Source organism: Hyla sarda, chromosome 2 (assembly GCF_029499605.1).
Source record: "Hyla sarda isolate aHylSar1 chromosome 2, aHylSar1.hap1, whole genome shotgun sequence".
Classification (NCBI taxonomy): domain Eukaryota; kingdom Metazoa; phylum Chordata; class Amphibia; order Anura; family Hylidae; genus Hyla; species Hyla sarda.
The window spans coordinates 461,738,728-461,764,866 of record NC_079190.1 but is presented as its reverse complement, the minus strand read 5'-3'; the positions used below and the strand labels follow the sequence as shown (position 1 = coordinate 461,764,866).

At 44.7% G+C, this 26,139-nt stretch overlaps 1 protein-coding gene across 3 annotated transcripts in view; it reads right to left on the bottom strand.

Moving 5' to 3' along the window:
- Positions 1 to 1,301: 1,301 nt before the first annotated feature.
- The window catches only part of CHODL (chondrolectin), a 105,713-nt gene continuing 80,875 nt past the window's right edge, over positions 1,302 to 26,139 (bottom strand). Inside the window, exons 3-8 of one of the 3 annotated variants that reach the window (XM_056560868.1) lie at positions 19,232 to 19,389; positions 15,107 to 15,154; positions 13,253 to 13,336; positions 12,794 to 12,896; positions 9,341 to 9,424; positions 1,302 to 1,872 (exon numbers count right to left, since the gene is read on the bottom strand). In XM_056560868.1, coding sequence (XP_056416843.1) covers positions 9,379 to 9,424; positions 12,794 to 12,896; positions 13,253 to 13,336; positions 15,107 to 15,154; positions 19,232 to 19,389 — 439 coding nt within the window. In that variant the 3' untranslated portion in view covers positions 1,302 to 1,872; positions 9,341 to 9,378. The remainder of the gene's footprint in view (positions 1,873 to 9,340; positions 9,425 to 12,793; positions 12,897 to 13,252; positions 13,337 to 15,106; positions 15,155 to 19,231; positions 19,390 to 26,139) is intronic. The other 2 variants (XM_056560867.1, XM_056560869.1) reach the window with 2 other exon arrangements.

Genomic DNA, 26,139 nt, shown 5'->3' with positions numbered 1-26,139 from the left:
CCCCGTCATGTGCCCATATAATGCCCCACTGACATGTGCCCCTGACTTATAATGCCCCCCTGTCATATGCCCCTCACATATAATGCCCCCCTGACATGTGCCCCTCACTTATAATAACCCCTGTCCTGTGTCTTTCACATATAATGCCCCATGTCCTGTGCCCCTCACGTATAATGCCCCCAAGGGGGCATCAAATGTGAGGGGCACAGCGCAAGAGGCATTATGTGCGAGGGGCACAGGACAGAGGCCAATATTATTATGTGGGGGGAACAGGACGGGTTATAATTATTATATGTAGGGGCATTATTAATATATATATATATATATATATATATATATATATATATATATATATATATGAGGTGCACAGAGTTTTGCATTTCAGAGGCTTTGTAGGCTTTGCGTGCGTAAGGTGGGGAGGGGGTGGAGGGGGCCTCCATGTCTATTTTGCTTGGGGCCCCCAAATTCCTTCAAACGTCCCTGTCACTGCGCATTATATGGTGACACTTAGTAGAGAAGGAACTGGGAGCAAATGGAGTAATTCAATATGGCCCAAAAAAGGGGTAAAAAAAGACATCTGTATATGTGCACAGAACATGAATGAAGTATTTGCAAGAATACAAGCATGTGGTAAGTTTGCTGTTGCATATTTTTTCCCCTTGTGTGTATCCTTAAAAATTCATGTGATTTATTATGTTCTGTGCACAATTTCTTAAATTAGACAGATGGGTAATTTAACAACTAGGGCGTGTCTGCAAAATTGCACATACAGTGTGTTTTTTTTTCTTGCGCACCAACTTGTGTCACAATTATCATCTAATTTAGAGCTATTTTTATATTGTCTGCACTAGTTAAGTCATTTTTCTTGGTTTGGTTAGCCGATGCACTGGTTGGTGTGTTGACTTTTTCATTTGAACAAAAATAATTTTTGCGCAAATATATTCCAGTGACTGGCTGGTGAAGGACTGTGTGTGTGAGCTTTTCACTGTTCTTTGCACTATCCAGGGTCTTCCTGTCATTTGCACAGATTTAAGATGTGACATGCGCCATGTAAGAAATTTTGCGTAGCAACTGGGAAAGCACACAGTTGTGCTGCAGGTTGTGCACTGCATAAAAATCTGTGCAGATGATAAATCCGCCTGGCTAAAAAAAACTGTGTAAATTAAAAAAATAAATAAATTGTGCAATTTTTTACATAAATAATAAATCCCCCCTAATGCATTCCCTAGATTTGCGCTGTAATGTGTCGTCATATACTGCAATGATAAAACAGGTAGACACATGCAAACACAATGTTTCTATCAAATCTTTATGCAAAGATAAATTAGGGTTGTTGCTTTTTATAATACACATTCATAGCAATAGACTTTAATGTTCATCAAAAAGTACAATACAGAAGGACCATGATAATAAAATCGACCATTCTCTTTGCAAACTGTGTCAAACATACCGAACATTTCTACGTATAAATTGAAAGAGGACTTGTCCGTTTCCTCGGCCGCATGGTTGTAGAAGATTTTTAACCAGCAAAATAAGCATAGGCTTCTTCATTCTAAATGGAGCAAGACTCAGATTCCGGTTTATGATGAATCAAACATGAGTTTTACAAAAGTGTTCTTAAAATGTGCCTCAAGGGGGAGCCAATAGTTCTTCTTGCTGAACAGAATACTGATGCTGCTGAGATAGCAAGTCATTCCAAGCTGATGCTTTAAAGTTTAGTGATCCAGAAAATACATTGTGATACATTTTTTGTTTCTTGCATTGTGGTGATATGAGTCATTGTTTTCTTAAACTTCCATAGTGATATCGCTCCTCGGGGCTTTGGAAATCCACAGGGTAGATTGAGTCGGGCTGGTCTTTGAACGTTCTTTGCTAAAAGTTAGAAAACCGATACAAAGAGATGAAATATTACAGGGATGATACTGAAAAAGGCAGGCGGGGCTAGAGACAAATCACTGAATCAGTGCCTCTGTATGGGAATCAAGGAATACAGGGTTTATTAGAGAAAGACTGGTACATGTGAAGACATAGGGGAACAGAAGATGTAGGTGTAGACAGAACAACAGATACTACCCTAGAGTTTTGTAGGAATTAAAAAAAAAAAGTCATCAGTGTCACCACCCTAACTTGTTGGTACAGGGGTTTAGTGCGGGTGACACTGATGACAACCATGCTTACTTGTCCATGTTCTGTGGTCCCGTTGTCTTCCTATCTTCCTTCATATCTTCCACATTCTGAAGGTGGGCTTGGGGCATGGGCAGAGCTTCCTGATTTCACTACTGCTGCTTCTCTGCCGGTACCCGCTGTGAGCAGGTTTGGGGAAACAGCAGCGGTGACTTCAAGAAGCTCCACCCATGCCCCAAGCCCGCCACTGGTATGCGAAAGATATGAAGGAAGATAGGGGGACAACAGGACCACAGAACAAGGACAGGTAAGTATTGTTGCCATGAGTGTGACCTGCACTAAACATCTGTACCAACAGGTTAATGCGGTGACACTGATGAGAGTTTTGCTTTAAGTACCATGCTAGACAGACCCTAATTTCTTATATTTAACCCCTTGAGGACACAGCCAACTTCATTTTTAAATTTTTGCTTTTCCTACTCTTTATTTTTCATTCCATAGACCCATATATGGGCTTGTTTTCTGTGCCACCAATTCTACTTTGTAATTAATAATAGTAATTTCATGTTACCATAAAAAATATAGTGCAACCAAAAAGCTATAATTTAAAGGGGAAATTTAAACTTTTGCAACTCTTGGAAGTTTTTGTTCTTATGCTGTAGTTTTCTTTATTCTGCGGGTCAATATGATTAAAATGATACCCATGGTTACATGATTTCTGACCACCTATAACTTTTAAATTTTTACATATACAGGGCTGTATAAGGGCTTATTTTTGTGCTTTGATCTGTAGACTTTATTGTTTCCACTTTTGTGTACATGTGACTTTTTGTTTACTTTTATTTCATTTTTCTGAGATGCGCTGTGATCAAAATGCAGCCATTTTTTTAATTTATTTATTTTTTCATTTATACTGCTAACCGTTCGGGATCTAAAACATTATATTTTAATAGCTCAGACATTAACACACACAGCGATACCAAATATGTTAAAATTTTCTTTACACTTTTTTTTGTAAAAAGGGGAAAAGGGGAGGGGGTTGTATTTTTAATTGGGGTAGGGGCTTATTCACATTTAAATAAAAATAAAAAAATAAACATTTTTTTTCATGTCCCCATAGCGGCCTATTTATAGTAATCAATAGATTGCTAGTACTGTTCAGTGCTATGCATAAGCATAGCACTGATCAGTACTATCAGCAGTCTGGCAGTCTACTCCTCTGGTCTGCGAGAAGGCAGACCAGAGAAAAGGATGGCTGGAGCTGGCCAAGATTACAAGATAATTAATGGAATGGAGGATTAAAGGACCAAGACAGGTTATCAATAGAGATGAGCACATTTTTGAAAAATTTGATTCAGCCGATTTGCCCAATTTTCCAAAAAGATTTGTTTCAGTCCGAATTTTTTGCGGTCAATCGCTATTAAAAACGGCTATTTCTGACCTATGGAGAGCCTCAAAAGGGGTATAGAACACTTTGCCTTGCTGTAACATTCATAGGGTGTGTGCTGGGTTAGTGAAATAATACTGTTATTCAGTATGACATGCAGATCAGCGGTGTCACTATTAGAATCACTGTTGCAAAGCGGCACAATGCCAGAGCTTGGAGGTGGCATCAGTATAAAGAGACCATATAGTGGCTGAATGACATGGCATGGAGGTGGCGGCGGCATGAGGAGACCATATAGTGGTTGAATGACACAGCTTGGAGTTGGCGGCAGCATGAGGAGACCATATGGTGGCTGAATGACACAGCCTGGAGTTGGAGGCAGCATGAGGATACCATATAGTGGCTGAATGACACAGCGTGGAGGTGGTTGCAGCATGAGGAGACCATATAGTGGCTGAATGAAACAGCGTGGAGGTGGCAGCAGCATGAGGAGACCATATAGTGGCTGAATGACACAACCTGGAGTAGGCAGCAGCATGAGGAGACCATAAAGTGGCCGAATGACCAAGCGTGGAGGTGGCAGCAGCATGAGGAGACCATATAGTGGCTGAATGACACAGTGTGGAGGTGGCGGCAGTATAAAGAGACAATATAGTGGATGAATGACCAAGTGTGGAGTTGGCGGCCGCATGAGGAGGCCATATAGTGGCTTAATGATACACCGTTGAGGTGGCGGCAGGATGAAGAGACCATATAGTGGCAGAATGACACAGCGTGGAGGTGGCTGCAGCATGAGGAGACCATATAAAGCCTGAATTACACAGCCTGGAGTTGGCGGCAGTATGAGGAGACCATATAGTGGCTGAATGACACAGCGTGGAGGTGGAAGCAGCATGAAGAGAGCATATAGTGGCTGAATGTCACAACGTGTGGAGGTGGCAGAAGCATGAGCAGACCATATAGTGGCTAATTGATACAGCGTGGAAGTGGCAGCAGCATGAGGAGACCATATAGTTGCTGAATGACACAGCCTGGAGTTTGCGGCCGCATGAGGAGACCATATAGTTGCTGAATGACCAAGCGTGGAGGTGGCAGCAGCATAAGGAGACCATATAGTGGCTGAATAACACAGTGTGGAGGTGGCGGCAGCATGAAGAGACCATATAGTGGTTGAATGACACAGCCTGGAGTTGGCAGCAGCATGAGAAGACCATATAGTGGCTGAATGACCCAGCGTGGAGGTGGTGGCAGCATGAGGAGACCATATAGTGCCTGAATTTCACAGCGTGGAGGTGGCGGCAGCATGAGGAGACCATATAGTGGCTGAATGACCCAGAGTGGAGGTATCGGCTGTGTTCTGATGCGGAGAAATGTCTGTAACTGGGGAGCAGCACCTTAAATATGTTTAGCACTATCACTATTTGTGAAGTGTTGGTGTGGCACCATGGTCAATTTACTCTGATGCATCAGGCATTGGTGGGTGGAAATCCTGGCTGATCCATGCCTGATTCATCTTCACAAAGGTTAGTCTCTCCATATTTTTCGTGGACAGACGAGTTCTCCTTGGGGTTACCATGGCCCCTGCTGCACTAAACACCCGCTCTCAGGTGGCACACTACTGGCCAGGCAGGACAGCTTTTCCAGGGCAAACTCTGCTAGTTGCGGCCACAAATCAAGTTTGGCTGCCCAGAAATCAAGCAGATCTTTAAGGTGTGTTGTCATGGTCATGTCAAGGTATGCCACCACCTGCTGGTTTAGGTCCTACTCCAGGTCTACCTGCTGCTGATGAGTTGCTTCACTATGCAGGTGAAGAAAGCTACTCATTAGCTGCTGCTGATTGAGCTGGTACTGCTTCTGCCACCCCACCGCAGCAGCCATGGCAGTGGAATGTGAGCACAGAGGGCCCCCCCAAGTCAGACCTGTGAGAGTATCGACGATGGCGCAGATAGACATCGGCCAACTGACTACGTAGGATCTCTCTGTAGTAGGTCAGTTTGTCCTCCCTCTTAGTGGGTGTAAAAAAGGCCCCTATTTTGTGCCAGTAGCGAGGGACCAATAAGGTGGAGAGCCAAAAGTCATCCCACTGCCGAATGGTGACAATTCGGCGTCCACTATGCAAGCAAGTGAGCATACATTGTGCCATTTGTGGAAGTGACTTGGAGGGACTCCCTGCCTCCATCTCCACTGCCTACTTCCACGGTGTGTCTGGGTCCTCTGTCTCGCCTTCCTTATAACCCTCTAGCTCCCTTGGCTGCGCCTGCTCCTCCTCTCCTAGAAAAACTGCCCATCTTGTGAAACATATACTGTGCTCCACTGTGCCCCTCCCATTCCTCCTACAGTACAGCCCTTACAGAGCTCATGTGGCCGTGAGATGTAGGCGCCACATCTCCAGTACCCTGACCAGCCATTGTTTCCAACACATGTTGTAGTAAATTAAGCAGTGGAATGACATTGTTCATACCGAAAACCTGGTGACTGACTAATAATGTGGCTTCCTCAAAGGGCCTGAGCAAACAGCAGGTGTTGCGTATGAGCTGCCACTGGTTGACATTGAAGTGATGGCTTTTCTTTGTTCAGTCCAACATATGGAGGGTTGAATTCCAACGTGTGGAATTTCGCAAATCAGACTATGTTGTGGGATACCGTTCTGACGCTGCAGCTCAAGGAGGGTGTGCTTTGCTGTGTACGAGTGGCTGAAGTGCATGAAAAGTTTCCTTCCCATTGTTTGGTTGTCAAGCAGTTCCTGAAGTGTTTCCCCCATCTGATAGACATCCTGATTGAACACGTGCAATGCAGGGCGCATTTCTCAGGCTTCCTTGTCGCAGCGCAGACAAGATGTTCTTCCCATTGTCAGTCACCAAGAGCAACATGACACCGCCGTGCCCTGCACACATGCTATGCTGGGGGGGGGGCACTGAGACTTGTCCGTGCAGTGGAGGCTGAGGACACGGTGAAGGATGAGGAGGTGGAGTCGCACACTATCACAGGACCAAAGGCCTGAGAGCGTGGAGGAGGAAGCGGCGTGACCTGTCCAAGTTGCTGTTGTGCCTGTGCAGGAACCACATTTATCCAGTGGGCTGTAAAGGACATGTATTGTCCCTGACCATAGTTACAGCTCCAGATGTCGGTGATGCCGTGCACTTTGGTACACACGGAAAGGCTCAAGGACTGACCCAGCTTCTGTTCCACAAAAATGTGCAGGGCGGGTATTGCCTTCTTTGCAAAGAAATGATGGCTTGAGACACTCCCCCTCGGCTCGGCACAAGCCATCAGTTCTCTGAAAGGTGCATAGTCCACCACTTGAAAACGGAGGGACTGCAGCACCAGAAACTTGGACAAGAGCACATTCAGCTTCTGCACCATTGGATGAGTGGGCGCACACTGTTGTCTCTTGGACATGGCTTTGCCAATGGATTGCTGGCGGAATGATGACGAAGTAGGAGGAGCAGGAGCATCTGGAGCGACAGAAGATGGGTATGACACAGCTCCTTTTGGCTGAAGTGGTGGAGCCTTGGCTGGCTGAACCAGGGAGCGGCGTGCCACTGTGTGAGGCAGCAGGCTGGACCACCACATTGGAGTCACGGTTCTCCCAGGCCGCTTTATGGTGACGCTGCATATGTTGACGCAGGGCTGTGGTGCCAACATTGGGACCCTGCCACATTTCACCTTCATCCGACACATCTTGCATGTTGCTATGTTAACATCCTCAGGATGCTTGATGAAAAACAGCCACACCGCCAAGTAGCTGATTTTCCCAGGAACAGTCCGCACTGATTGACTACTACTGCATCCGACTCTAGGAATCCCTTTTCCATTACCTTCCGGGAAGGTAGGCTGCCGTGAAGCAGGTGGTCTTTCCCGGGCATGTTTGGCTCCAGACATTTCACTTCTGCCACCATGCTGACTGCCAACCATGCTACCACCTTGCAGGCTCAGCTGCTGCCTCACAGGCAACCTGCAACCCTCTTTTCCTGATGATGATGAAGCCCCTTCTGCACCCATCTCCCAAGTGTGATCAGCTTCATCATCATCGAGTTGTGTCTGCACGTCACTGATGTCCTCTTTAGGTTCCTCAATAGTGTTTGCTTCAGGAGCCTGAATGCTCAAAATACCACCTCCCACGACACTCTGCTCATCACTACTTGTCCTCCAGGCAGAGGAAGTGGCGGATGTCTCCTCCACTTCTTGGTTAGGCAGTAGCTTCTGACTGTCTTCTATTAGATCGTCCTCACTAAATTGGGGAGCTGAACCCACAGCATAAGATACTTCTGTGGGGGGAGGGAACAGCACAGGAGAGAGGCAATGGGAGGACAGGGACTGCTTCCGGGTCATGCCAACTGAGGGTTGTGTCTGAGGAACCATCGACTGTTGACTGGGGGTGTCTGATGTCACTTGTGATGACGTGGATGACCGTGTTAACCAATTGATGACGGCAGATGGGTTGCTGGTAGAGACACGACCGCAACCTGATACTATAAGCTCAGGCCTCTCGCTGCGACTCCTGCTGCCACTCGCCCCTAATCTGCTGCGACCTCTGCCTGATGAATTTAGGCCTCTGTCACTCTTATGTGCACGTCTTGGCACTTCTCTGCCTCACATACTTAGAGCGTATATGAGGGGAGTACAATATGTTCCACTACGCTTAAAACAGTATTTGTCTACAACACCATCAGGTGTGTTCTTTTGGCTGGCCTTTCACAGTATTCACAGTGCTATTAGCCACAGGTCCCGGCCGTTGTTAGAGGCCAGGCCTGATGCGTTATGACGTGGCCCCACGTTATAGAAAGGGAAAGGACTCAGGATGCTCCGGTACGTCCTTGGTCCTTAAGAGGTTAAGACTTTAATAGGAACAAAATAATACACCACTTTGATGTACGTATGTGGTATGCAATTATGAGGGGAGGACAATGCGCTCCAGTACGCTTAAAACAGTATTTGTCTACAACACCAGCAGGTGTGTACTTTTGCCTGGCCTTTCACAGTATCTAGGCCTTTAAGACTTTAACAGGAACAAAATGGTACACCACTTAGATGTACGCACAGGTTACACTTAATAGAGTACAATATGCTTTTAGTGCTCTGCTCACCCTAACTGGCTGGCTACTATTAGATTTTCAGTTGTTGTACACACCAGTGCTGCAGCACACAGTCGCTGTGTACTACACCCAAAACTGCACTCACTCTCTCAGTCTCACTCCCTTTCCTATCAGTGGTTTTAGGCTGGATTTGGGCTTGAGGTGAATCGCTGCTGTAAAAAATGTTTTCTGTGCAACACACTGCTCTCTGTCCCTCTCTGCAATAGAATGCTGATGTGACTGGGAGGTGAATTGCTGCTGTAAAAATGCTTTTCTGTGCAACACACACTGCTGTCTGTCACACTCTCTCTCTCCAACAAAAGGCTGAAGTGACTGGCTGCAAGATGGCTGCTGATTATATAGGGCTGTGGCATCACAGGGGTGACTGGCTGCTGATAGGCTGCATGCTGCATGTGATTCAGGGTCATCCCGCCGACCCTTGTTCTCGCCTACCCAGGATTCATTGACCCATGTCACATGTGGATCCGACATTTTAGATGCCCTGGTGCCTGGACCGCACTAAATTAAGTTTAATAAAGCGATATCGAATCACGGCGATATTCACATTTGTTGCAATTAGAATTTTTTTGAAATTCGTAACAAATTAAGATTTGTCAGATTCGATTCGCTCATCCCTAGTTATTAAGCTTGAGGTTATTAAGTCTGAAGAAAAGAGGCGTGAGGGACAATTTGATTACAATGTACAAACCTATGAATGGACAGTATAGAGATCTTTCTAGTGATCTTTTCATACCTAGGCCGATAACCATGACAAGGGGGCATCCTCTACGTCTAGAGGAAAGAAGGTTTCACCATCCTCACAGGCAGAGATTCTTTACTGTAAGAGAAGTGAGACTATGGAGCTCTCTGCCACATGATGTTGTGATGTCTGATTCAATAAACAAGTTCAAGAGGGGCCTGGATGTTTTTCTGGAAAAATATAATATTACAGGTTATGGATACTAGATTTATGGGAATACAGCGTTGATCCAGGGATTTATTCTGATGTCATATTGGAGTCGGGAAGGAATGTTTCCTCTGTCATGGGGCAAATGACATCAGTCTCATGGGGTTCTAGGTTGAACAAGATGGACTCTTGTGTTTTTTTAAACCTTTTAACATATGTTACTATGGAATATAGTTAGATACCGTGTTTCTCCGAAAATAAGCCCGGGTCTTATATTAATTTTAGTCCCCAAAAAAACACGCTAGGGCTTATTTTTAGGGTAGGACTTATTTATTTATGGGGGGCTGCAGGAGTGTGGAGGATGGGGGGCTGTGGGAGGATGGGGGGCTGTAGCAGTGTGGAGGATGGGGGCTGTAGCAGTGTGGAGGATGGGGGGGCTGTAGCAGTGTGGAGGATGGGGGGCTGTAGCAGTGTGCAGGATGCCGCACCCCCCCCATCTTCCACACTGCTACAGCCTCCCACAGCCCCCATCCTTCACACTGCTACAGCCCCCATCCTCCCACAGCCCCCCATCCTCCACACTTCTACAGCCCCCCATCCTCCACACTGCTACAGCCCCCCCATCATCCATACTGCTACAGCCCCCCCATCCTCCACACTGCTATAGCCCCCCCCATCCTCCACACTGCTACAGCCCCCCATCCACCCCTTCCCCCGTCGTCCTCCACACTCCTACAGTGCCCCCCACCCCTCTGCCATAATAAACTACCATACCTTACACCTTCATGCCGTACGGAAGCTGCAGCTCTCGGCGGCGGGACCTCCTTCTGTTGCTTAGCAGCCAGGGGCAGGGACACGTCCGTGACGTTGTCCGTGCATACGCGCCGATGTTTTAAAGTGACAGCGTCCCTGCCCCCGACTGCTAAGCAACAGAAGGAGGTCCCGCTGCAGCTTCCGTACGGTATGAAGGTGTAGGATAGATAGTTAGATATGGCAGTGTTTCCCAACCAGGGTGCCTCCAGCTGTGGCCAACTCCCAGCATGCCCGGAGTTGTAGTTTGGCCACAGCTGGAGGCACCCTGGTTGGAAAACACTGAGATATGGGACCAGCCAAAGGAGGGCGGGGGGGGGGGAGTCGGGTCTGTGGGCATTAGTGGCGGCCACGGTCCAGATCTGGACCATGGTCCGCCAGTTGATCACCCCTGGCCTAGGTCTTATTTTCAGGGGGTAGGGCTTATATTGCAGCCCACCCTGAAAATACTGCTAGGGCTTACTTTCGGGGTAGGGTTTATTTTCGGGGAAACACGGTAGATATGAGATAGATAGATACTGTATAAACTCGAGTATAAGCCGACTTTTTCAGCACGATTTTTCGTGCTGAAAACGCCCCCCTTGGCTTATACTCGAGTGAACTCTCCGCCTGTCAATGGTCTTCAACCTGTGGACCTCCAGATGTTGCAAAACTACAACTCCCAGCATGCCCGGACAGCCATCGGCTGTCCGTGCATGCTGGGAGTTGTATTTTTGAAACATCTGGAGGTCCGCAGGTTGAAGACCATTGCGGCCTTTGTCATCATCCAGACCCCCCTTTAGTTTTCTACTCACCTCCCCTCATTGGGAAGGAAGGGCGAGCTGGTCCGGGCCATCTATGCTGCAGGGACCGTTCGGTGGGGAGGGTTAGTCATTCCAGGCTGTCCATTTTCACCGGAAGGCCATCTTCTCCGCTCCTGGTCGGCCCCCGGACTAGTGATGTTGCCTTGACAACGACGCACAGGGACGTCCGTGCGCAGCAGATGTACCTGCGCATGAATGTCAAGTCGTCAAGGCGACGTCACTAGTCTGGGGCCGGCCCGGAGCGGAGAAGAGGGCCTCCTGGTGAAAATGGACAGCCCACCCCACCGGAAGGTCCCTGTAGCATAGATGGCCCGGACCAACTCACCCTTCCTTCCCACCAAGGGGAGGTGAGTAGAAAACTAAAGGGGAGTCTGGATGATGATGAAGGCCGCAGTGGTCTTCAACCTGCGGACCTCCAGATGTTTCAAAACTACAACTCCCAGCATGCCCGGACAGCCGATGGCTGTCCGGGCATGCTGGGAGTTGTAGTTTTGCAACATCTGGAGGTCCGCAGGTTGAAGACCACTGATGAAGGGATTGACAGGCAGTGATGATGAAGGGGGGGAGAATGATGACGGGGGTGATGATGTGACAGGGTGATGATGACGGGGGTGATAATGACAGGGTGATGATGAGGGGGTGTTAATGACGGGGGTCTGGATGATGACAGGGGGATGATGACATGGGGGGATAATGAAGGGGGGGTAGATGATGGGGGTCTGGATGATGACGGGGGTCTGGATGATGACGGGGATCTGGATGGTGACTAGTGTTGCTCACGAATATTCGCAATTCAAATATTATTCGCGAATATCGCATATTCGCGAATTCGCGAATTTCGCGAATATAGCGCTATATATTCGTAATTACGAATATTCGTTTTTTTTTTTTTTTTTTTTTTTTTTTTCACAGTACACATCACAGTGATCACCCCTCTCTGCTTCCAGCTTGTGTGGTGTAAAGAAGGCTGTAATACTACTGTGTGAGACTGGCGTGCGAAACTTCGCATATGCGAAAATTCGCATATGCTAATTTTCGCATATGCTAATTTTGTATATGCTAATATTCACATATGTTAATTTTGCGAAAATAAAGCGAGAATATAACGAATATGCGAATATTCGCGAATATATGACGAATATTCGTCCATTTATTAGCGAATATTCGCGAATTCGAATATGGTCTATGCCGCTCAACACTAATGATGACGGGGATCTGGATGATTGCATGGGGGGATGATATATTTCCCACCCTAGGCTTATAGTCGAGTCAATAACTTTTCCTGGGTTTTTGGGGTGAAATTAGGGGCCTCAGCTTATTTTCGGGTCAGCTTATACTCGAGTATATACGGTAGATAGATATGAGATAGATAGATACTTTTTTTCTATCCTTCCTCGTAGCGCAAAACACAACATCTTCACTGTATTCATTGTATTCTACTCATTGTTCCCTTACAGATTTATAGTATAAATGATATTTAATTCAAATATAATCCTGAATCCATTTATTTCAGAATAAGAAGCTTCCAGTAAAGATCCTCCCTTTCAGAGCCCTAATTTATGGCCATTGCCTCCATCCCAATTATCGGATTCTGACTTAAATTACGATGACCTAAAACACCTCAAGTTCCAAGAGGGAATTGATTTACAACAGTGCGAGCAAAAATTAGTGAGGCGACAGTCTGTACCTTTTATGTAGCATTTGGAAACAGCAGGTCCCCAAAGCCACCAGTATCAGCAGCAGAAGCGGTATGGTGGGTATAATAACATAGATTAGGTTTGGCATAATTCCTAGAAGATAAAAAGAGAAAAAAAAAGCAAACAAAAATATTAACAATCGACCTTCCCACTCAATTGTTCCACGCCACAGTTTGCTGCTCGTATCTAATGCTCTCTGCTTAAACAGCAGTAGAAGAATATTTATTCCAGCCCTTAAAAGTATTGATAATTAATAAATGATCGTCCGCTATCACAGCCTTAATTACCGCTCGGAGATACAGCGCACACTGCTGCTTTTCTTCAGCCTGACAACTATATTACTGGAATATTTACTGCATGCTGCTGCTCTTATTGGAAAATGAAGAAAGCATTTTACCCACACAAATGAATTTCAGCTGAGCTGTTTGAAGTTAATGGAAACAAATCACCTGTTTCAGCCACGTATACATGAGAGGAGTCCTCTGGTTTGCCCGTAGCAAATGTTATATCTGTTGTCACAGGAGACAGCGGGTCTGGAAGTCAGAAAACATAGTATATTATTAGTAGTAGTCATAGCATTAATAGCAGCAGTAGTTCGATTGTTATTAAGCTCTGTTCACATCTGCATTGTTGCGTTCAGAGTAATAGTACTGTGGTTTGGAAGAATATGATGGAATCCGCGATGTAATGTAGAGGTCAACAGAGTCTTAGAGAGATGTGCAAATGATCAACAATTTGACAAATGATGATTTATTTCATATAGGTACATCTCAAGTATAGGAGTAGCCACAGGTCCTTCTCCATGTGTAGTCAGTCATCTATATCCACATGCTGTGTAGTAAGGGTGAGGGAAAGTATTTAGGGTTATAATTATTAGAGGTCACTCCTGGACAGTAGTTGAAGGGGTTGTTTCATCTCCCCTGATTATCTCTCTCTGCTACTGCTGTCCGATCACACTTCCTGGATTACTGGTGGACTGGCTGGGGTCAAAGGCAGGTCATTTGCTTTTGTGTCTCAGAGCTCCTAGCTTCTATGACTGCAATTGTCAGACATGATGAATGGGCCGAGATAAGTCAGGGCAGGGAGCCTGATGTGCACTCATGAGCTCCTCTAGCCACTGTACACAGGAAGAGGCCTCCACTGCTTCTAAAGCAAAGTTGATGGATGGGATCCCAGTGCATTTGAAGATGACTTTAAATGCAAAGTCCTGCCGGTAGGGTCTATTTCTTACAGGTAATTTCACAACAGATATCTGATCTTACTAATGATATGTCCTGTGCATGCAATGGTAACAAAAACATTCTTGTTGTAGGTGGACATGCATATGTACTGGGGAGAATTACGTAAACCAGTTTGGTAACAGTCATTGTGGTAGAGAATTAATGATATTGTTGTATCTACCTTTACCTTTGTGCAAATTATGTAAAGGATTCCAATTGATGTCTGATTGCAGGGGTCCCACTGCTGGGGACCCCCGCGATCTCCCTGCTGCACCCTGTTTAGAGCATCGGGTGCAACATCAGAAGCTTGTGATGTCACGGCTGCGCCCGCTCGTGGGATCCTAGTCACGCCCCCTCAATGCAAGTCTATGGGAGGGGGCGTGATGCCCCCTCCCATAGACTTGCATTGAGGGGGCATGGCTGTGACATCACAAGCCTCCGCCCTGCAATGTTCGCTCCATGCACCGGATATCTGGGGCGCTGCAGCCGAGATTGCGGGGGTCCCCAGTGGCGGGACCCCCTCGATCAGACATCTTATTCCCTATCCTTTGGATAGGGGAAAATATGTCTAGGGGCGGAGTACCCATTTAACACAACTTTTCAGAAGGCATGTAACTTCTCAAATGATGAACTGGGCTACTGTATATTGACTTGTAGGTAAATTCTTTTACCAGAAGACATCAGGCCCATATGTGGTGGATCTCACCATAAATCCTACTTTTGATAATGTTTGTGTGTGTGTGTGTGTGTATATATATATATATATATATATATATATATATATATATATATATATATATATTTATTTATTTATTTTACACATCTGATCTCATAAGGCCTGACTATATAAACAAGCTATAAAAAAAAAATCTGGATTCGCCGTCACATTACATCAAGTCTGGAAATTCAATTATAACAAACCAGAAGGGAACATTCAAAACCATGCACAATTATTATCCTCTATGAGATTACTTCTCCATCTTTATATTCAGCCATAAATATGTCCAGAATAATTGAGTTATCCTTTCGCCTGGTGAATCACTGGATACTTGCTGTATAACTGGAAGGCTTTTAGTTTCTTACCATAATCTGGCTCTGCTCTGTCTCCTAATTCTTTCTCTAGGATATTTTCTGTTAAAGAAAAGAGAATGGCCCAAGAGGTGTAGAACTCAGTTAGCTCCGTGTAACAAGCACTCATTTCTCTTACACTTACTGTGTCATGCCAAATAAACTGGATTACAATGAGCGTGCCGAGAGCGCAGACGGCTCCCCATGCAGGGACTGAGCTTTGTACTACAGGTCCTATAAATTTATTGTGGAGCTAAATAGGTAACGGGTTATGTTTATAAAATATAATACAAATTTAAAAAAAATGGATGACCTATTTTATTTTTGTTTTAGTTAAAGGGGTACTCCAGTGAAAAGCATTTTTTTTAAATCAACTGGTGCCAGAAAATTAAACAGATTTCCAAATTATACTTCTACTCTTAATCCTTCCAATATTTATCAGCTGCTGTATGCTCCACAGGCAGTTCTTTTCTTTTTAAATGTATTTTCTGTCTGACCACAGTGCTCTCTGCTGACCCCTCTGTCTGTCTAAGGAACTGTCAAGAGCAGGATAGGTTTGCTATGGGGATTTTCTCCCGCTCTTGACAGTTCCTGAGACTGACAGAGGTGTCAGCAGAGAGCACTGTGGTCAGGCAGAAAATAAATTTAAAAAGAAAAGAACTGCAAAGAAAAAAAAAGTAGTGCAAGGGTAATTTACACTGCTCTGTACTGATGAGGGGCAAAACCCTGAAACAGCTGCCTGCAGATGGGCGTTCTTTCCTTCTGGAGAGATCTCTGGCTTGGAATGCATTCCCAGTCAGTTTCCAAGACTTTTAGTTGGAGTAAAACACTGACTTTTTGGAGAAAGCCACTTAAGGACAGCATAGCATTTCTGGCATTAGAGCTGATCAGGGCTTTAAATTAATGGACAGTTTTCAAAAAGGCCATCAATACATGACTGATGGAAGTCCAACCCCTGGGGCACCCAAAAATCAACACAATGGAGTCACAGTGCTTGATTGGATGTTGCAGTTATTTTTAAGACAATCACGAGAGGACATAGTTTTACATTAGAGAGTAAATGTTTCTGCAATAATATCGGGAAGTATTATTTTACTGAGAAAGTAGTGGATGCATGGAATATACTTCCTGTAGAGGTGGTATGTGTGGGATAGGTATAAGGCTATTCTTCATATAAGATAGGGCCAGGGACTATTCATAGTATTCAGAATTTTTGGCAGACTAGATGGGCCAAATGGTTCTTATCTGCCGACACATTCCATGTTTCTAATTACAGTGACCCCTCGACATACCATGGCCCCGACATACGATAATTTCAACATGCGATGGCCTCTCAGAGGCCATCGCATGTTGAAGGCAGCATGAACATACGATACTTTTTTATGTCGGGCCATCGCATAAACGGCTATCCGACAGCGCTGACTGCTTCAGCTGCCACCGGATAGCCATTTACGGTGCCCCGTGGGCTCCGGTGATGGTCACTCATCTGTCCTCGGGGCTCCGGCGCATCCTCTTCGGGATCCTCTGCATCGTCGGTGCTCTCCATCATAGTCATCACGTCGCTGCACACGCCGTCCCGTCATCCAATAGGAGCGGCGTGTGTAGTGACGTGATGGTGGCGATGGAGAGCGTGGTTGCCGGGGAAGCAGAGGCCTTGCCGGAGCGTCGGGGACACCTCGGGGACACGGTGACAGCGATGGACGGCGAAATCCCGGTCAGCGGTGACGAGCGGTGACGGTCCGGAGCGGCGGGGACAGGTGAGTACAACTTTCTCTAACAGTGATCTACAACCTGCGGACCTCCAGATTTTGCAAAACTACAACACCCGGCATGCCCGGACAGCCGTTGGCTTGTAGACCACTGTCGTATACTTTACATTGCATGGATCCCTCAACATACGATGGTTTCAACAAACGATGGTCCGTTTGGAACGGATTACCGTCGTATGTTGAGGGACCACTGTACTTATCCAGACACAGTGCCACATAATGCAGGTGTGGTTGTGCCTAGTACTGCAGCCACTCATCACCTTTGAACTGCTGCCTTATAGGGGTCCCAGGGGCTGAATTTCCACAAATGATATAGTCTTGTACGGCTAAAAAAATTAACCACCAATTTATAGCCCAAAACACTATGGGGTTAAAGAGTTTTTGCCAATGTTTACAGGACTGAAATATGATAATCAAAATTTAATCTTATGTGATAAAATGGTTTTGTGCTGACCACTGAGAACAGGGACTGAGGTGTCAGTCATCACTATAGAAAGCCATCTGATATATAACGTGTATTGCACTAAATGTTATGTGCGTCACAGTATAAGTTACTAAGAGGTAAAGAGCCCTGTCTGAAAATGGCATCAACTGACCTTCACACGACAGTTAAGTTCTGTGTACACTCACATTAATGGGATCCCTTGGGTTCTGCCAAGTTTTCTGATATCTTTGACAGTACAGTCTTTATCTTGTTTCTTGTAGTCAAAAATACCATAACCCTGACTGCACCCCACTGGCTCAAAGGGATCTGACAGATTGTAAAACTTTCCTTTCAAAAATGAATTCAGAAATGCTATTATAAACAGAAGCCATGTATAGGCTGCCCATATTGGTAACATTTGACATCAAATTTTCACCAGATGTTGGTAACAACCCAAGTTATCCATACCTACAAATAAACCAAAACAAATGAGCTCATAAATTAAGTTATGTGTTATAATGTAAAAATAACACCAGAAACAAAGTATGGAACACAGGAAGAAAGGGAGGTGCAAAAAGGCCTGGAAAACCAAGAGGACAGCTGAAATCTATCAGTAGTTAAAAAGCAATCCAGCCCCTTGTCAGTGCAAATTAAAATCAGCCGGTTCAGTCCCTAATGATGGCTACAAAAAGGTCACATTGCCAAGGTGTTACACAAGATACATCTCATGATGGATTAATGCAAAGAGTTGTTTCAGGACCTTCACAACCTAATTGTTGTAAAAATTACCATGGCATTGGTTACAGGCGCATTTCTAATCTTCTGAATGCTCCAGTAAGCACTGTTTGCGGACATAATACAGAAGAGGAAAGACAATCATTTCACCATAAATTTGCCTTCACTAGGTTCTCCTCACAAGATTGACAGAGGAGAGAGAATGATCAGAATAGTTGTCCAAGAGCCGAGGACACTTGTGAAGAGCTTCAAAAAGAACTGGAATCAGCAGGTATTGTTGTCCCAAAGAAACAGTATTTAGTGAGAAAAATGGTGATGTGTACAATGCTTATTTTTCCTGCTTTATAGTAGGACGGGTGCCCCCCCCCCTCCCCTTCCCCATTCATACTGCCATGTTGCTTTGATGCTCCACTTCTTTTCTGGGGTTGGTTGGGCCATAGAAGTAGGTCCCCTGACATTCTCCATATTAAAGGGGTACTTCGGAAGAAACAAAACCTTCTTTTTTTTACCTCTGGAGCACCCCTTTAAAGGAAAACTGTCAGCTTTATCCCCCCGCACTCACCAGCTGTACTGGCTGGTAGTGCTGGGGACGCTGATCAGTTTGATGCTTACCGTGCCTGGATCCGCCACGCCGTAATCTTCTATTTATGGTATATGCTAATGAGGTGCCAGGTGGCACCAACCGGGCTAATTGGCACTCTGACGTCCATACCGCCGGCCGCATCGCCGCCCAGCTCATCAATATTCCTCCCCTCTCTCCGCCTCTCCCTCTTCTCCCCGCTCTGTAATGAAGTGAGAGGGGAGGAATATTGATGATCTGAGCAGCGCAGCGGCCAGCGGCACTGACGTCAGAGTGCCACTAATCCCCTCAGTGCCAGTTATCGCCTCATTGGTATATACCAAATATAGAAGATTACAGCCGAACGGCACAGCGGATTTGGGCATGGTAAGCATCAAACTGATCAGCTCCCCTCCCCCATCAGCCAGTACCGCTGGTTAGCGTGGGGGGGGAGCAAGCTGACAGTTTTCCTTTAAGTATCTTAGTAAGCCACAGAACTTTTTATAATATAACAAATTATCTGTATTTATAGTATACAAGACCAGAAAACATACACATAAAATGGACAAAATAGTGTAAAGGACAAAAGAAAAAAAAAACAAGTTAAATATAAGAAGCATTCTAAAATAAAAAAAAACTGGTAATTCCCCTACCTGGAGGGTATTTACATATAAAATTGTGCTTCATATTACACCGGTCATCATTCCATTGGTAAAGATATGGACCTCCAATACCAGGATTTGCTGTTGGCTGATGATACATGACCACGCACGCTTCACTGCCGCAAGACGGCTCGTCCGCATACCAGTTCCTGCCAAAATACACAACTACTTTATCTCATATATTACTAGAAAGAAAGTTTCATCAGAAAATTATATGTTACATAAAAGAATATTCCCATCTAATAATGTCACGACATATGTTGCAAAATTACAACTCCCAGCCGTTGGGTGTCCGGGCATGATGGGAGTTGTAGTTTTGTAATATCTGAAGGTCCATAGTTTGGAGACCACTGATGTACATGGAAGAATTGAATTCATGTTGAGAGTAGTTGTTGTGCTCACTAGATGTGATACAGTACTTTTCAATAAGGAGTGTCCGTCCTAAAAACTTTTTTAATTACCTCCATCTCGTTCTTGCACTGATCCCCTGCTCTCCCCGCAGTCGGCACTCCCATGTTACAGGAGCAGCGTACAGCAGGTGACACTGGTGAACACCAGAGTGCCGACCAAAGACATTTGATGCTGAACATCAGAGGTAAAACAGTGGATTAGTTTGGGAACGGAGGTGGAGGTAAGTGAAACAGTATGTTTGTTTGGTTGGTTTTTTTTTGTTTTTGTTTTTTTTTTCTTAAAGATGAGAGAACACTTATGACTGTGACACACAGGGAGATATGAGAGGACAGTAATAACGATGACACACGGGGAGATGAGGGAACAGTAATGACTATGACAAACAGGGGGGGAGATGAGGGAACAGTAATGACTGTGACAAACAGGGGAAATCAGGGAACAGTAATGACTGTGACACACAGGGGGAGATGAGGGAACAGTAATGACTGTAACAAACAGGGGGAGATGAGGGAACAGTAATGACTGTGACAAACGGGGGAAATGAGGGAACAGTAATGACTGTGACACACAGGGGGAGATGAGGGAACAGTAATGACTGTAACAAACAGGGGGAGATGAGGGAACAGTAATGACTGTGACAAACGGGGGAAATGAGGGAACAGTAATGACTGTGACACACAGGGGGAGATGAGGGAACAGTAATGACTGTGACAAACAGGGGGAGATGAGGGAACAGTAATGACTGTGACAAACGGGGGAAATGAGGGAACAGTAATGACTGTGACACACAGGGGGAGATGAGGGAAGAGTAATGACTGTGACACACAGGGGGAGATGAGGGAAGAGTAATGACTGTGACAAACAGGGGGAGATGAGGGAACAGTAATGACTGTGACAAATGGGGGAAATGAGGGAACAGTAATGACTGTGACACACAGGGGGAGATGAGAGGACAGTAATAACTATGACACAGGGGGAGATGAGGGAACAGTAATGACTATGACAAACAGGGGGGAGATGAGGGAACAGTAATGACTGTGACAAACGGGGGAAATGAGGGAACAGTAATGACTGTGACACACAGGGGGAGATGAGGGAACAGTAATGACTGAGACAAACAGGGGGAGATGAGGGAACAGTAATGACTGTTACACACAGGGGGAGATAAGGGGGCGCAAATGATTATGAAACAGGAAGAGATGAGAGGTACTCTAATGACTGTGACATAGAGGAGGGATGAGAGGACAGTAATGGAGGGATATGAGGGGACAGTAAGCACTGTAACAAACAGGAGATGGGGAGATAAGGGGACACTAATGATTATGACATAAGAAGAGATGAAGGGGACACTAATGACTGTGACATAGGGGAGAGATGAGAGGACACTGATGACCGTGAAATAAGGGAGATGAGAGGACACTAATGACTGTAAATCAGGGAGCGATAAGGGGGCACTAATGACTTTCACAAAAGGGGAGAGATGAAGGGACACTAATGACTGTGACACAGGGGGACATGAAGGGAACACTAATGACAGGGAGATGAGAGGACAGTAAAGACACAGGGAGAGAGAAGGGGCATTAATGACTGTGACACAGGAGAGATGAGGGGACAATAATGACTGTGATACAGTGAGAAATGAGGGGACACCAATGACTGACACAGGGGAGAGATAGGAACACTAATGACTGTGACACAGGAAGAGATGAGGGGACACTAATGATTGTAACACAGGAAGAGATGAGGGACTAATGACTGTAATATAGGAAGAGATGAGGGGCAGAAGAGATGAGGGGCACTAATAACTGTAACACAGGAAGAGATGAGGGACTAATGACTGTAACACAGGAAGAGATGAGACAGCACTAATAACTGTAACACAGGAAGAGATGAGGGGCACCAATAACTGTAACACAGGAAGAGATGAGGGGCACCAATAACTGTAACACAGGAAGAGATGAGGGGCACCAATAACTGTAACACAGGAAGAGATGAGGGGCACCAATAATTGTAACACAGGAAGAGATGAGGGGCACCAATAACTGTAACTCAGGAAGAGATGAGGGGCACTAATAACTAACACAGGAAGAGATGAGACAGCACTAATGACTGTGACACAGGAAGAGATGAGGGGACACTAATGATTGTAACACAGGAAGAGATGAGGGACTAATGACTGTAATATAGGAAGAGATGAGGGGCACCAATAACTGTAACACAGGAAGAGATGAGGGACAAATGACTGTACCACAGGAAGAGATGAGGGGCACCAATAACTGTAACACAGGAAGAGATGAGGGGCTAATGACTGTAATATAGGAAGAGATGAGGGGCACCAATAACTGTAACACAGGAAGAGATGAGGGGCACTAATATAACATCACATAACGTCCCACTGCATAGTTATGTGACGTTACATGATGAGCTGCATCCTGGATATTAACTTTTTGCTGACTCCTAGATTCATAACAAATTTGTCAAGCCCTGATGTACTAAACTGTTGTTGTATAACATTTATAGGAACTATTGCAATGTAAAAAAATAAAAATAAAAAAGTTTTTTTTGTTTGTTTTGTGTACATATTTACAGCCCTGTGGAGGAAAAACAAAAAAACAGCATTGTTCATCCTGATTTATAAGAAAGACAGTAGTCAAGGACAAGGGAATTTTATGCCATTTAGAGCCATTACATGCATACATAAAAAAAAAAACACACTGTGACACAAATACACTCACACATATACACTTACATTCATATATATCTCTGATATACACGCACCATCTCTGATCATTTTCCTTTATAATAACTAGGATAGGGATTGGCACAGCAGAACAGTTCTGCTCCAGTCAGCAGCATGTGGAGATACAACTCCCAGCATGCCCGGACAGCCCTTGGCTGTCCGGGCATGTTCAGAGTTGTAGTTTTGCAACAGCTGGAGGCACCCTGGTTGGGAAACACTGCCATACACCCTCCAACAGGCCCGATGATGAAATGTTAAGAGGAACTGTGACTCTTCTGACCCTTTGGAATAATTAAAGGGATGAAAATGCTGGGCACTTAAAGCAATCGGTGCCAACCTCTGGTCACTTGCTGCTCTAGTGTGTGAATCTTTCCCTCCTACTTCCTCTCCTATTAGACCACTGTATGTAATGCTGTCTGCCATCTGCTGGTGAGAGGTCTGCATCTTCCATGTAATTCTCATGTGATAGCCTAGGGGATGTAGGGTATGGGGAGCGTAGCTGTGCTGTAGTTAAAGGGTGTATGTTAACCCTTGCTATTCATGATGCCAGGTTGAGGGCTCCTCAGTAACGCTTGTCCTATCGCCACCCTTCCCAAGAGCGATAGGGAGGTATAAAATAATAGATTGTCCAGAACCACAGAGTTTTCTGAAACAGGATTAACTTTTACTGAAGAATTTCTGCAACCTTCAATAACAGAACAGTCTCTAAGCATAACAACTGCTTTCCTTGGAGATTGACAAAGGTTGGGACTTTAACATTTAGAGTCTTTTAGTTCTATGCGCTGTTCTACTAGATTTAGGGGTTTAGTTGCGGTCCAGTAGTCACGCTAGCATTAGCGGAGATTTAGATTTGAACTCACAGTTTTGGTTCAGCTGAGGCCGGCAGGTTTTTCAGGCCCAGCGTGTCTTTGAAAGTTGCGCAGAACCATCCTGTTAGTCCAGCATCCAAGAGGGCAGCAACCCAAGAGAGCGATAATTGGACGCAGCTCCCTTATATGGGCAGGGGCTGGACTAGTGCTAATTGGTCCATACTTGTGTCAATCACCATTACAAAGATTTGTGGGTAACACATGACCCAAGGACCTCCAAAGGTCCTGTATCCCAGCAGCATACCATGGTTTTCAGTCCAGTCACAAAACCGGATACGGGGCAAAAATGAGCCAAACAGTGACTCCGGTCAAATTAATGAGAAGGGGGCCAGGTCAGGCTAAAATACGGGAGTGTCAGGTTTTAACTCCCCCCAGCCGGATCCGGTCCCCGTATAGCTAAGAGAGTGTTTACAATTACAAAAGCCATAGGAGGAGAACAATGAGGGGAGCACAAGGGGAAGAGTTTAAAGGGGTACTCTGGTTAATGACTTTTTCTTACCCGCTCCCTGAGTGTATTTTACATAGAATTCGATCACCAGAGTACCCCTTTAACCTCATAATCTATGGACAATGTAATGGCAGCTATATGCTGACATCTTTAGATATTTGTCTTTAGCCTGTAATAAATTAAAGTTTACCAGTTGTCCATAGCAACCAATCAGATTGCTTCTTTCATTTTTAAAAGGCCTCTGAAAAATGAAAGAAGCAATCTGATTGGTTGCTATGGGCAACTGGTCAACTTTTCCTCTGGACAGGTTTTAATAAATCCCCGTCAATATGCTTAAAGGGGTTCTTCAGGAATAAAAAATAAAAAAAAACAGAGCTAATTTCTTCCAACTACAGCACCACCCCTGTCCTACTCAATACAGTGTCCTGATGAGGTCATCACTAAAAGTAGACGGTGTCAGAATGTATAAGGTAGTGTTTCCCAACCAGCCTGCCTCCATCTGTTGCAAATCTACCACTCCCAGCATGGCCGGACAGCCTTTGGCTGTCCGGGCATGCTGGGAGTGGTAGTTTTGCAACAGCTGGAGGCTCACTGGTTGGGAAACACTGGTGTAGGAAGAAGACAAACTTAGTCAGTGCACTCCAGGTTTTTGCTATTTTTTTTTCTGCCCATAAGCACACTCACCAACACTAGTCATACATCGACATTTGTTTTATTCCAGCACAGCTGCATCCATTACTGTACCTGGGTCATGTGATCACCATCCTGACCCACACAAAGAAGAAAAAAATCACTTCCTATGAACTACAGGATCAAATACACTCCCCCAAAGGATGTGTTCACATATTGGCCCTGATTTACTAAGAGTGTAGGTTTTTGTCTGTCATTTTTTATTTTAATTTTGTTGTCCTCTTCTTTTTTCGTGTGTTATTTACTAAGATGTCCTTTTTTTGGGCACACAAGGTTTTTTTTTGTCCACACCGGAAGGTACAAAATAAATATGGAAATAAACAACAGTGGCTCCTCAGGTCTGTGAAAATCTGAGGCAAGAGACATTATGTTAGCAATCCTACAAATTAAGTTGTATAATAAATATTGAATAAATCACAGATAAAGTTAGAATGTACTACCATGTAACAATGCAAACATCAAAGTAAGCAGTAACATTTCCACACGTTTAAGGTATAAAATTACATATTTGTTCATATATCCTATCAAGTCAGGAATATAAGTTCCGATAAAATTTGAGTTATGTGAACCTGTCTTTTTAATTTGGTTTACCTAGTTTATGCATATTGCCCATAAGAACCATGCTGGGGGAAAAACTGACCATTTTACCTGTTTTTGCACCAGCCTCTGGCAGTCGGATTTTCAAAATTCACTCTTCTCTGCTTTTTGGCTGGAATTCCACTGAGGTTTTTTTTTTTTTGCAAAAACGCCGTAAAAAACTCCAGATGTTAGCTGCATGTCAATAGTAAACTGCAAAATGCCAAATCCACTTGGTGTTTTTCAGTTTGGCATTTTATTAATCCTTTTGGCGTTTTTCATAAATTTTGGGCTCAGAGGCTGGTTTTTCAAAATGCCCGACAAAACCTAATTTGGCGTTTTTGCATAGAAATTGTGGCGTTTTCCTCTCATAGCAGTCTATGGGAGAGCAAAAATGCAAAGACAAACACCATGTTGGTATTAACTTTGGCATTTTTGCCAGCGGTTTTTATTCTTTTCTGGACTTTAGTGATCCAAAAAAGCGATGGAGATACCTTTTTTATTAAAATTTCGTAGGGTACCATTAAAAAACAATAATAAAAAAGATACAGCAGTGATGGAAAAAATTGTATTAAACAGAATTTTTCTTTTTTATTACTAAATTTTTATAAATTTTTAAACAGGGATCAATTTATGTGGGCGGGTAAAGCACTAAAAATGTAGCCGACAATAATACAAATGTAGTGTGTGCGTGTTTTTCCCTTTTTTTCCAACTTTTTTTAGGTAGTACTACTACTCCCAGCATGGAACACACTGTTCCATGATGGGAGTAGTAGTACCTGTACTAATAGACAGATCGCCTGTTGTGATCCTCCTTTATAATGTATAGATGCGGCCACTCTTCTATGGTCCCCTGCACTGACGTATATATACACATATTCATATTTCCCGCAGAGAGTTGTGATTGGTCAGATGGTTCCAGCCAATCACAACTCTGTGGGAAATATGAATATGTGTATATATACGGCCGTGCAGGGGACCATAGAAGAGCGGCTGCCCGCATTTATAAATTATACAGGAGGATTACAGCGGGTGTCATCTATTCTTAACTACAAGTACTACTACTCACAACATGGAGCACACTCTCCTCCATGCTGTGAGCTGTAGTACCTGCATTAATAGACAGATCGCAACAGGTGTCAGAATTTACACTCGCTGCGATCTG